This window comes from Candoia aspera, chromosome 13 (assembly GCF_035149785.1).
Source record: "Candoia aspera isolate rCanAsp1 chromosome 13, rCanAsp1.hap2, whole genome shotgun sequence".
Taxonomy (NCBI): domain Eukaryota; kingdom Metazoa; phylum Chordata; class Lepidosauria; order Squamata; family Boidae; genus Candoia; species Candoia aspera.
This window is the reverse complement of record NC_086165.1, coordinates 16973513-16987626: the sequence shown is the minus strand read 5'-3', so window position 1 is coordinate 16987626 and position 14114 is coordinate 16973513. Positions and strand designations below refer to the sequence as shown.

Below are 14114 nucleotides of genomic sequence, written 5' to 3'. Positions count from 1 at the left end.
AAATGTCACTCTTCCAAGGACATTCCAGTGAAGGGTGTGTTGTTTTATGGAATTTAATCTCGCAAGCCGCCCAGAGTCACTGTGTGTGGGTTGGGCGGTCATATAAATTTGTCTAATAAATAAATAAATAACCCTGTTTCCATCAAATGGATCTACCACCTTATGCTTCCTTCAGCCTTGACGCCTTTTTTCATCCACTTGCATCCCATGAGTATGGAAAAAACTCTTTGAAAAGGCCGTTGGAGGGGAGTCTGTTGTTCTGGAATGTCTGTTAAATACAGAAGTACACAGCATCATCCGCAGGAAGCTATGGGTCAAAATCGGCAAGATGGCGGGCAAAGCGCTGTGATACAAGCCCCGCCCCTTAGTTACATGCACTGACATGGACCACACGTTCAAAAGAGAAGAGGCTGGCATTGTGACACTTCATCTGCCACCATCCCCAACCTTGCAGGCAACCTCTGAAAGTATGTCATTGTGGTGATTTCTGCAGTCTGCATCTATGTCACTTGTGTCAGGTTGCCATTATGCACATGATGCCTAATATCACGAAGCAAATGATATAAATTGAGGCTGGCCAGGGATGATGGGGGCTGTAATATAAAACATCTGGAGGGCATAAGCTGGCAAAAGTTGCATTACAGCATGCTAAGTTATCCAAACAGTTTTTGTTTTTTGCCAGAATGAATGAAAAACATTCCAACTGTATATTTTGGTGGAGAGAAAAAGGTATTTATTATCTTTGTTTATTGTCCCATAATGGTTCCTTTGGCTGGCACTGGGTTGGTTTAGCAACACAAGACAAGGTAAATTACTTTGCATGGAAGGGAACACAAGGTCCCAGTTTCCACCCCCACTGAACTCACATCTGCCAATGTGTTTCCCAGCTGTCCTGAACATAGTTGACAGATGTGAACATCCACATTGATCAACAACTTAGCCCCGAAAGCTGCTTTCAGTGATTCAATTATTCACTTGCACAGGAGACTAGATAGGAAAGCAAAGCAGAGCAACAGGACCAGGCTGAAATGCCATAACTGTTAGCCAAGCAAATGTTGGGGGAGTAGCTGGTGCGGGCCAACGATGAGCAAGACGGAGTGTCTGAAAAGCATCGGTCTCTTTGCAAACTGCCCAGATGGCTTGCTCGAACCCTTGCCAAAAAGGATACAATGCTGTAATCATCCAGAAGTCTGCCTCCAAAGCACCTTCTTAAATGTCTTTCCTGACTTTCCACTTTCCATGCTGAACTAAAGAGTGTGGCAGCGTGGCAGAAATGTGGCACTCAAGGTGCCTGAAATTCATTACACTTGGGCAGAAACTGTAGATCATCACCATATTTTTTATGGATGTTTTGACTTTTCGCATGAGGTCTTGTACCATTTCAAAACCAATTTTGCACAGTTTCTAAAACCCTTAACAGCCCCCAGATCCTGCTCTAAAAGCATTTAGAGATTTTCCTACAGAACAATTTTCAACATCTGCTCTGGCCTTGTCGTTATTCTCAGGCTGAGGATATTATTATGATTATGACTGTGACTGTGATTGTAATTGATTGCACAGTCAGCCAGATGTTTAGGCTGGATTTGGCATTTTTGTCCACCTATTGAGTCCTTCCCAAGGCCCTGGGATAGGCAGATGTTGTTGTTTAACAATATTAAAGGTATCGTTGCAGGATGTGAGCTGTTCCAAATAAAAGCTACCTTTTGCAATTTGACTGATGATGATTTTGTCAGTGCCGATGGTATATTATTATTATTATTATTATTATTATTATTATTATTATTATTATTATTATTATTTCCCACCTTTTAAATATATATTTACTGCATTATCCTTTACACCATCAATTATATTTATTGGTCCATCAGAAAGAAATTGAAAAACTTGGACAATCTCTCTGTTCTGTCCAGATGAAGAAAAAATATATGCTCCCCTTTGCTTGTTTTAAGCTGTGTCACAGTGTGCAGCTTTGTTCATCTAAATCATATAGAAACAGTAGGAGGTGTGCAGCTGGCATGAATTAAGGTATCTTGATTTAATTGTATTTTATTTTATTTTTAAATGAACTGCTTTCATTGATTTTTAACGTTAATTAGTGAAATGTCAAGAGCTGAGCAGAAAAATGGACTGTGATTTCTCTTGCCAAACTCCACCATCCCAACTACTAGACTGCACCACCTCCCAGCTGACCCAGAGCTTGTATCCAGGATTGCCTGCAGGTGCTAAACCCACAATAAGCAGTTGCTAACAGACCAGAGTTCATGTTAGCAAAGCTGCTGTTGGAGGCTTCTCACTTGGAAATCAGTGCTTTTGGATTCACAGACATTTCTGGCCTCACTGTCCACTTGATCCCATCTGGGGTTCTCCTGAACTTTTGCACCAGGGAGAAAAATAGCTTGGAGTTGCTGAGTATAGCAGGAATGAATGAAAAAGGACACACCATACTTTGGGGGCAGGAGAATTGTCACTTCCGTTACAAAGGAAAACAAAACATAGATCAAGCAAATCTTAAACAGAAGATGGGCTTCCAGATTTTCTTGAGAATATTCCATTTCCTTAAGCAACTTCGGCACACAATTGCAGGAGGCTGCTGGACCTCACAAGGATTTCCCAGCAAGAAAAAGCAGCATGAACACAGAACCGTTATGCCATATGATTAAAAAAAAAAATTATCAATGAAGTTTACACACACACACACACACACACACACACACTAGTTCCTCCATTTCTGTTGATGAACACCTCCCCAGAACTACAACTGACTCCGTGCAATATGGAAATATGGCCTTTGTTTCAGCCTCTTTCAACAAAATGTTGTACCTGCCAGTTAATCAACAAGAGCTTCATTGATTTATCTACTGGCCAGATTGAGAATTAAGGGAGCCTTGCAAATGAGAGGTTTCCTGGTGGGAAAAAATGGAATATCCCGCTTGTAATTTGCAGACTTGGTAAACCTGTTGCAGAAAATATTAGGTAATTGATTCTGAAACTGAAGACTTTGTGACTGGCTCTTCCCTCCCCTTCATTGGGATACATACAATATATGTGTGTTTATTACCATCGTTGACTTGCACTACAAGCAAAAGGAAGAAAATAAATTGCTGCAAGAAACCCATTACCAAGGAGATTATCATAGAACAATAAAACATCACAAAACATCACATCTGAACTAGAGCTTTGCACAGTTGTGTGGCTCAGTAGAAATCTTTTGCTGTCTGGAATATAAATGAGGAGTTAACTTAAGCACATACCATGGTCAGTTGGCGTTAGGGTGTATAATTATGATTGAATGAATATACCAACTTTTCCTTGGTGTTCCCCTTGTTATAAAAGTTGAATCTGGAGAAACAGGATTTCTGCCTTCTATTCATTCTGGATATCAGGGCATGGGCAACCTCTTGTCCCAGAAATCTTGGAACACAAGACGCATAAAACTAGGATTTCTAGTCCAAACATCTGAAAGGCATCACAAGACTGTAGGAAAGGAATGCCTAAAATAGCCATACTCAAGCAAGTATCCACTAGCTACAGTAAATGGGACTACAGATCTCATAATCTCTAACTACACTGGAGGTTCCTGCTGACAGGATAATGGGAGTTATAGTCCAATGCCTCTGGAGGTCTTCTAGCTCTGGAAGGCTACGCTGAAGCTTACTTAACTGCCGCATGATGTGAAGGAAGAAAGAACAGCTCCCATTTCCTTTTGGAGATCCTTCTGCAGGAAATGGTAGGTAGGTTCCATTCATGCTTTTGTAACTTGAATGTAAACCATTCCCAACAGCAGAAATGTGCCAGATGAGTACTTGGCCTGAGAAAAGAACATTTCTTCCTAAGCAAAATTAGGTTAAATTTGCTTTGCTCTATTTAAGAGGGAACCACAGACTACCAACGTTGCTCAAACAGGGGGGCAAAGAGATTATTAGAGAAACCTGATGATTCCATGCATGCAGGGGTCACAGGTCATGGGTCTGCACAGACAGCATGAGTCTAATTTTCTCTTATGTAAAGGGGGAAGAAGTGACTCACTCTTGGCTGGGGTGGTTCCTTCTAATTTGGCTGAGGAGCAGAGACTGACCTATAGATGCCAAAGTAGCATGGAGAAGCTTGCCCGGTTGTGCACTTTGAGTAATGGATTCTTCTGTTGAGAAGAAGAAGGAGCTGGATGTATAAGGAGAAGACCGATATTGTACATGATCAACCAAGGAAGGTGCCGGCCACCCTTCCCCAAACTGGATACCCTCCTGATGTGGGAATTCCACAGCCAGCATGGCCACTTCTAAGAATTCTGGGAGTTGAAGTCCACCCATCTAGGAGACAGCTAGATTGGGAAGGCTACTGTCATGTTCACCGTTTCAATGTGCTTGGTACATCGTAACGTTTCGCATGTCATTAGCTTGATGCGTGTTTCATCTTTGCAGGGAGGACGGTTCCTGTTGGGAGTATGTTTATCTCTTGGCTCTGAGCTCGGAATGTATTTGGGTTATCTCATGTGTTCAAGGTTGCTTTCCCAGGCTAGAAGGGATGACGGTTGCCAGCACCTGGGACGGGTGGCTCGGCTGGTAGGGAGGCAGGGTTACGTTTGCAGCGAGGGTTTTTAGTTTGTATTTGGCGCGCTTTCTGTCATTCTCAGCTTTCTCTGTACTTGTCATAAGTTTCCTAATAAATCAGATTTCATTTAGCAACCTCTTGTGAGTCTGAGTATTTGGACTAGGCAACCATTACAGCTACAAACAGATCTATATGAAACACATGGTGCATACTCCAATTCATTCTTTCTGGGGCTACTTTCCCTCAAAAATCAATTTGTTTCCATAGGCATTTTTATGACAAGTCTTTTGGTCTAAGACCCCTTTCACATACAGAAAAGATTTCAGAGTTTCAATTTTATTGGTGGGATGATGCTAGGAGAAGATTCCTGCTATTTGTCTAAGCAGGAAAAATCAAGCTGGGGAAGCTTCCTCTAAGCATTAGGATCAAGCTTACTGAAAGATTTGGGCTATGAAACTGATTTGAACATGAGCAACTTGATGGAGTTTTTAAAGGTTAATAAAAGAACTCCAAGCGGCAAACAGCAATCTTGCAGAGTAGAAGCATGAACCAAAAAAGGAATTTGCACATTAAGCTTAATTATGTTCAGAAATAAATTCAGTCTTCACACTGTAGTTAGATGAAGAAAAACAATAGAGATAGCTTACTTTTATTCAGTAGATCTGGATACAGGTAGATTCATAGTAGAGAGCACTTAATCATCACTGGTTCTTTGTAAACACTTTATATGTGGAATAGAAAGTCTGCGTGCAAGCGAGATGGTAGGGGGAGGGCTGCATTCCTGCAACACCTCCTGCTTGCAGGTCTGCCAGAAGGGTAATCAAGACTGTTAATCCCCAAGCCCAAGAAGAAGGAGGAAGTGGAAATCAGGTGACCCATGTGACATCCCACAAGCACAATAAAGATGTGATTTGCTAGAGCGACCCCCTTATGCTTATGAGACAATGTTGAGTTGATCCCTGATAATTCCAATACAACTCATCAAGGGAAGAAAGAGATGGAGTGGGGGGGGGGTGGCAGGAGAGAGAAAATACCCTTCTTTCCTTAAGGGGATACTGGTCATTAATAGACTGGTTATATCTTATGCTAAATGGTTAGGTTTGGGGTCCATTTGCAAACAGAAATTTGGAGTAAAAGAAAAAGATTGTAACCAGGAGCAACTGTGATGCAGTGGATCATTCAAACCATGCGACCTTTCTAGTAGCCAAATTTCTCCTACAATTGCATCTGTACTCACACTCAAGTTGTCCAGAGCTGACCATTCACTGTTTCCCATATGGCTACTGTAGAACAACTGGCATCATGATATCACATGCATGAAGGGGTTCCTACCTCCACTTTCTCTCCTTCTGTTTCTAGACCAGTGTTTCTCAACCTTGGCAACTTTAAGATGTGTGGACTTCAATTCCCAGAATTCCCCAGCCAGTGCTGGCTGGGGAATTCTGGGAGTTGAAGTCCACACATCTTAAAGTTGCCAAGGTTGAGAAACACTGGTCTAGGCCATTCCAAGGGTGAGCAGAGTGTGTGTGTTCTCAGCCATGAAGCTCACAGTCTCTCTGCTTTAAGTACCTAGTAATTAGTTTCTCGCAGGCTATATCCTACTCAAAATCATGCACGTAGACTTTCTCTCTACAAGGCATGTAGAGGGAATAAAAACACCTCAGTACAGAAGGTGGGCAGTGTTTGAAAATGTCTGAGCAATACAGCTTCAGCAGAACATTTCACAGTCACCTTTAGTGCTGCTTGGAGAAATTAAAATGTAAGGAAGTTGCTTAAGACACATTTGTTTCCTGTACAGCAGCCAGCCTGCCTTTCTGGCCATGGGATAACTTTTTTAATGCGAAAGAAGCCAACACGTTTCTTTTTGTTATTTCAGTAAAATCCAATGATCTCATCTGTTTTTGTTCTTCTACTGTGCAAATATATGCAATCAGAGGCTAGCTATTATATATCTGTGTCAACTTTGCAAACAATTTTCCCTTTGTCTTGGCTCACCTTGTTGCAGAGTTGGAAAGCTTAAAAGCAGGAGTAGCTCTGAATTTGATATGCTTCCCAAATTGTATTCCTTTCTCCAACTCATGCTGAAACACTACCAAGAGGGACTACTGGCTGCTCTTGTTTTCATAAAGTGAGGTCTTAATCCTACGGAGGAAGGCAATGATAACTTTAGACAAGATCAGGAAGGACATTTCAATGGAAGCAAAGACTGGAAAAGTTAAAGCAATGGTTTTTACAGCTGGGAAATCTGGACACTGAGAAAGAGTGAAAGAAGGGAAGAGTCCTTCAAAATATAAATCTGGAGATGTTCTTAAGAATACCATAGACTGCCAGAAGAACCTAATCCAAATAAAGGCTGAGAAGCAAGCAAGAACTCACATACTTAGGCATGTTGTGTGAATGGATGATTGTCAGCCCCACCGGGTAGATCAAAGCTGGAAATCAACTTCCATCAGAAGGCTAAAACTACTTTTACTTTTACCAAGACTGGCTTTAATAACAGAATCTTGCAAGTCTAATTGTGCTGGACCTCCTCCTCCTCTTATACTTCTGTGAATCAGGGAGGCCTCTGCCTGAGCCACTTCCAAATGTTATCTTCCTTCCCAGGACTTAAAGAATGTTTCAGCCCCTTTTGTCTAGAGAAAAAGGTCCTTGCATATTTCTGTCAAGGTCATCCCCCATACTATGATGGACTAGGGAAAACAATTTGGTTTAGCAAGGTTGAAGAAAATAAATGGAGAAGGTAATGGATGAGGGTGGATAGATGGGATCAGGCAGATTAATGGAAAGCCCTTGGTTGTAGGGGTGTCTTCAGGGTGTGGTCAAAAAAGTCAAGATGGCAGCTGCAGTGCTATGATTGAGACTCTGCCTGGATTTTTTATGTGTGTTGCATTTGTGATGTGCATAAAAAACAAGTGGAGCTTCAGTTGCTTCATTGTAGCCATCTTGACTTTTTAGACCACCCTCTGTGGACACCTCTGCTTAATAGAGTGGCAAGTTATTTCTAAAGCCAGGTTGAGATGGCAAGTGTTTGCCCTGCAGGGAACTCAGCGGCACCCAACTAATTAACTACCAGGAATTGAAAAGAGTTTACAATAGAGGAATATCTACTGCAAATCATAAAGATGGATTTCTGCTATAAAAAGAACCAATAAGGCTGCACCCACTGCTATGAAAGGTTGCAGATGGATTTTCTATTTGTGTGGGGCAGTGTTTCTCAACCCTGATAGCTTAAGATGTGCTATGCTGGCTGGGGAATTCTGGGAGTTGAAGTCCACACATCTTAAAGCCACCATGGTTGAGAAACACATGTGGGGGTAGCCCTGTTTTTCAGGCCTGCCACCGCCTTGTGCCTTTGTCCAAGCTGCACCTGAAACCCAGGAAGGTTTGTCAATTTCAGCTTGAAACCTTACAGTGCAGAAATCCATGAAGTGCCCCTGAAATCACCAATCTCTCACCAAAGGTGGCATTCTCCAGTAAGACTAGCCATTTCTTTAAACATGGCATTCATTTAATTTTACAATTTGGGAGTGCTAATGAGCAACACCTCCAGGAATTTTGTTGCTGGTCCTAGGGTTGGGGACCATTATCTTCTGCCCTGAAGGCTTTTCTAGGCCTTCCCTAAGGGGCAACAGAGAAGAAACATCAGCAGCAGATGATGGACATGAATTTTTGGACCTCAGCCTAGTGTTTAGGTGCCATGTGAGCCAACTGGGAAAGAGCTGGGCCTTTGAAAGCACAAACAGCTTTGTTCGATGATTTGATTTTTAAAGTCCCAAAAACTCAAGGGCTGTGCTTGCCCAACATACATAAACTGGTTGCCGAATTAACCCATTTTTGGTTTTGTACAATATTTCAAATTATAAACTAACCCAATGACCCAGCATCACAAAACAGGCTAAGCATCCCACCCCCTCAAAAGTTAACTTATATGAAGTTAACTAAGTTTAGCAGGTTATGCAAATGCATATAATCTGGTTAAGCACATTATGCAAATCGTGCCAACATGGGGGCCCTCGGGGGGATCAAAAAAGTCAAGATGGAGGTTGCAATGGCACCACCAAGGCCTCGCCCTTTCTTCACACGAATCATCTTGCAGTGCCATCTTGACTTTTTTGAGCCCCCTCCCACCAGAAAGCCCCTGGATGCTGCACAGGAGAAGGCAAAGCCTGTTCTCTGTTGTCCCAGAGGGCAGAGCATGGAATAAGGTGATTTAAGTTTCAGGAAGGAGATTCTGATTGAATGTTAGAAAAAAATTCCTGAGCGGAAGGGCAATCTGACAATGAAACCAATGGCCCAGAGAAGTACTGGACTCCTGTTCCCTGGATGTGGTCAAAAAAGGCTGGAAAGGCATCTGGTAGACCTTCATTGGTGTCAGACCATCTCCCTCTCTCTCCCTCTCTCTCTCTCTCTCTCTCTCTCTCTCACACACACACACACAGGGGATGCTTTAATCCAGATTCCTGCACTGAGCAGGTCCAGGTGGCTGGTTGGATGCCCTCATGGGTTCCTACCAGCCTCTAAATCAGCGTTTCTCAACTTTGACAACTTTAAGATGTGTGGATTTCAACTCCCAGAATTCCCCAACCAGCAAAACTGGCTGGGGAATTCTGGGAGTTGAATTCCACACATCTTCAAGTTGCCAAGGTTGGGAAACGCTGCTCTAGATCCTCTGTTTCTTCCATTCTGAGATCCCCAGCCCTCACCTTTTAAGAGCCCTAAAAGAAAGTTGTTCTGTTGATGGACTTGCTTGCAGACTGAGAGCACTGACCTCCTGCTCGTGACAAGGTGTGAACAGCAGAACGATTGAAACTGTGGGCCTGGGGTCATTAATGCAGCCGCAGCCCCACCCTGATGCTGCCCCCAGCTTTGGAAAACTTCCAAGTGGTCCCCTGAACATGGAGGATTCCCCCCCCCCCCCCAGAACTTGGACATCAGATGACGATTTTAGAATCTTTCCAACTTGGGGATCAGCCTGAGAGCCAACGGACACAGTTGTCTGGACTGTGCAAAAAAGCCTGACTCCACATTCTCTCCATTACAGGCATTTATAAAGGCTCTCGTTTCCTCGCTGTCAGAGCAGGTTTTCCATCTGTGTGGCTCTGTGCCACCCCCTGAACTCCACACAGAGCTATATAAGGGACCCCCGGCCGTTAGAAAATGCTGAAAACGGATGCCTTGGGCAGGACTTCAGAAAAGACAGAAAAAGCTGGGTAAGCTCAAACACTTTCTTTCCCTTGGAACTGTAAAATTTCCTAGATTTTGACTGAATGGAACAACATCGGCACCACAACTCACAACCACGAGTAATATGATTTCCAGTATTACTTGGTTTAGATAATGGTATAGTATAACATTATTTTTATTTTGCAAACGAAGACGTAGTATAACAGTATTGTTAACCCAGCATTTATTTAAGGAAGATGTTTTGGGCTCTGCATACGTATTTTGACATGCAACGTAGAACAAAATATGGCACTTTGCATGGTGCTCTATCAGCCTGACCAGTGTGTTAGGATTGCAGAATTATTTTAAATGGGAAGCAGCTGAAGGCATCTCAAGGCAGGAGGTCAATAGGTTTCATACTCATGAAATTTTTGCAATATGATGAATGGGGAAAGTTATGGGGTTGCTAACCAGGATAGAACAATTGTTTCTAACTTGTTCATGTAGTGAAGGCAGCTTTAGTTCTGTTCTTCCCACTAAGTTTGGCTTACCGCATATTTTTCATGGTACACATGCTAAATAAAAAAATTGTTAAATCTGGTCTGCCGTTCTGTAAAGACACACCTAGGAATAAATGCCCCTGAAGTCCCTGATTCTTATTTCTGAGTAGGGATATGCTGTCGGGGTGCAAAAACCAATATAAAGATTGGTCAAAGGAAAGCAAACGGCACACTGAAGAAAAATTCGACAATATGTTTAATTCAGTACTTTGAAGTCCAGCTGTTTCTCCTTGGCGCGATTCTCTAGTTCTAGACATATTCCAGTCCAGACTTTTGACCCATAGTATGGCAATGTATAATCGTATGGAAAATTTACAAACATATTCTCTTCTTTGCATCATGTTGCTGACCTGTTTTTTCCCCCCAGCACGATCAAACTGTAGACAGTGTGTGTGTGAGTGTGTGTTTAAACGTCCTCACCTTGGCAAGTTACATTTTGCCCATATATTTATTTATTTCCAAGTACTTTTGTGCCCCTTCAATCTTCCTTAAATTTACCTGTAAGATTTTAAAATAACAGCCTCAAAAGTCTCCTTCAAAAATTATCTAGCTCTGAACAAGTCTTGGTTTTATTCCAGTTCATGGGTTGATTCACACAACATGCCTACTCAGGTCAGAGAAAGCAATGATATTGTACATTTTAAGTTTTGGGGGTCTGGTAGTTTTAACACAGCATAAGAATATGGCTGTTTGGTTAGTTTATGATTAAGTGCAAATCCCCCCAAGTTAATTCAATAACTAAGTGAACCCTGTTCTTCAAACCCACTTTTTACGTATCATCTTTTCCAATCTGACACTGGGGATAGAAGATAGCATCCTAGGAATTATGCCATCCTTTTTGTAAAATAAAAACTTTCTAGTATTCATGGCTATGATGTGAGGCTTAAAACCATGCAGACAATGCTGTGTGAAATCCAACAATGCCAGTGCTTGTGAGATGCCATTGTAGCTCTTCCAGCTTCATATGTCCTTCTTTTATAAAGCTTAGTAACAGTTCTTTACTCAGTGACTAATTATTAAAAAGACCAAATGAGGACTAGACATTTATTTCAAAATTAAATGGAAGTTTGTGTTTATCAATCATACGGTATGCGGAGATGCATCTGTATCTTGAGAACTGAAGTGAGAACAGAGTTGGGACCTTGGACATTTTTATTATAATGCCAATTTTTGGCTAGTTTCCTATCTGATTGTGAATAATATTGGTTATGGGGGGGAAGGCTGTATTTTTCTTAGCATAAGCCTCAAAGCAAGTCCCATCTTAACAGGATAGCTATGAAACAGTCCAGTTTGTTCAACATTCTTGAATCGTCCTGGTTCTGGAGGCATTTCATCCTTCTCCAGAGGGACCTCCTATAAGATTGCAGAAGGGACCATCTGCAGAAGAGATTAAGGACTGGAGCTGAAGCAGGTAGACAGAGAGAGCTACCAACGACAATGCGTCTGCTGCAAGCTTCTCTGTTGTCATACTTATGCAGTTAATGCCAGGAGTTTGGGGAAAACATTTCCCCTTGTTCCTGTAAGTTATAACAGGGCTGGACGACTAACTCCCTAACTTTAGAGGTGGTACCATCTCCAACTGAGATACCCAAGGAGCAGATTCCCTGGTCATGATACCACTGTTCAATTTGCCTACTGCCAAGACGGTAGTTAAAATAAGGTGGGAACAGTGTCTTTCTAGATCAGGTCCATATTGATGTAAATGTTTCTTGTTTTCTTCTTCCCAGGTTCTTCTTCCATTTGGAAGCCCAAGGAGACTCTAAAACCAGAGTGTGGGATGATCCAAATGCATTTGTACTGCTTGGAAATTAGTGTCTGAGAATCCCGTTCTGGAGCCAAAGGATGACTGAACAACAGCGACAGCTTCTTCCTTCCTTCCTTCTTCTTGCAACTGTGTGCATTTCTGGTGAGCATGGCTGACCGTTCTCAAGTTCAAAATGGTGGGGTTGCTACACACCTTGTCTTGTGTTGCAGAACCATGTTTAGAGGGGAAAGAAATCCATTTCATTCAAACTGGAGCACAAACATGCCAAGAGAATGATGGGTTTCCTACAACATGTTCAACCCAACCCTGTTGAGCCTCTCTAGTGTTATGTGTGAATCCTACCTATGTTTTTTCAGACTGACCTTTAAACCCACATTCCTGTGTGGTTGTTGAACTGATTCCCCACAGTTGGGAGCATAAAGAATATCACACTTTTCATGCAATACACTTAATCTATTTTCTGGATTTGCACAATGCAAAGAACCATGAATGAACCAGAAATGCTGAGTTCACACAATATACTAAGTCACCAAAAGACAAGACAAGATGTTTCTATATATTTTATTATAGATTGTGGTGAGATGAACAAACAAAAATAAAAAATAAGCAGTAGATAATACAATAAAAATCATACATACTGGTAATTAAAATGAACTAAAACCTAAAAAAGAAGGAAAGGAAGGAAAAGAAAAAATCATTAAAGTATTAATGTAGTACTAATATACAACTAGCTCAGTTCTTTAATGTATTCTTAAATCTAGACCATCTGGGAACTTATTTTTCCATCTTCTAATTTTTACAATATAAAGACAACCCAAGAGGAAAACTAACCAAGTTTAATATCTTGGGTGAATGTAGTGCCTAAAGATTTCACTGATTTGGTTAAGTTGTCTGAATACAACTTATGTCTCCTTAGTCGAAAGAATTAGGAAATCTTGGACTGGGAGGAGAGATGGTAGGGTTGACTCAAGAAGAAGTTTTTGCCTTTGAATAAACATTTTAAGTTGGAAAAGGTGCTTCCAGAGTCCTGATTCCGCCCCCCCCCCGTACACAATACAGCTTTCTTCCTACTAAATCCAATTCATACTTTTGTAGGAGACGTAAAAGACTGCCTGCTGCATCATTCATCCCTCCAATTCCTTGCAATGAATAAATAAATGCAAAGATCATAAAAGAGCCACATACATCCCTCACCCAAAGGGAACCAAATCAGAATGTTGGTTTTTACACTGTATCTATCTATCATCCATCCATCCATCCATCCATCCATCTCCCTATCATCTATTATCCATCCATCCATCTCCCTATCATCTATCATCCATCCATCCATCTCCCTATCATCTATCATCCATCCATCCATCCATCTCCCTATCATCTATCATCCATCCATCCATCCATCTTCCTATCATCTATCATCCTTCCATCCATCTTCTATTCTATCATCTACCTACCTACCTACCTACCTACCTACCTACCTACCTACCATCTATCTATATCTATCTATCATCAGTTATACTTTTGATATATAGTTGGCTTGTCTGTTGTTCAAATGAAAACAAATGACCTCAGTTTTATTGATGTTGGGTTTTAGCCTCCAAATTTCAAAAAACTTATCCAATTCCTTTAAGTCATTTTCAAGGGCTTTTTCAGAGGTGTTGAAATCTTCAGATCGTTTAATCAACCCAATATCATCAGCGTATATAAACTTTATATATATAAATATATATACAAATAGTCCTATATTTTATATACTCTTACATATTGTTTTTGTGATTTTTATGCAACAATGCTGCATTCTGCTATGCCATACAAAACAAGTAAATAAATAAATCAGTTATACTGCACCGCCCTTAGCTTTTATGCAACTTTTTTTACTTCTATTGTCAGTTGCGGTTGGGGGCATCTTGGTACGAAATATGTCCTTATTGCAACACGTGCAAGCAATATCTTTTTGAACATTTTAATTTACATTTTCTCAGAGTCAACTATACTTACAGTGACATTACATCCTTTATTATAAAAGACAGTCCTTTATTTCAGAAAGCTGTCCTTTAGATTTCATTATTTTTCAAAAACCT

The 14114-nt window shown here is 41.2% G+C and overlaps 1 protein-coding gene across 1 annotated transcript in view; it reads left to right on the top strand.

Moving 5' to 3' along the window:
- Window positions 1-1083: 1083 nt before the first annotated feature.
- Window positions 1084-14114, top strand: part of CILP (cartilage intermediate layer protein) — a 29156-nt gene continuing 16125 nt past the window's right edge. Inside the window, exon 1 of the mRNA XM_063314376.1 lies at window positions 1084-1174. Within this exon, the coding sequence (XP_063170446.1) occupies window positions 1084-1174 (91 nt within the window). The remainder of the gene's footprint in view (window positions 1175-14114) is intronic.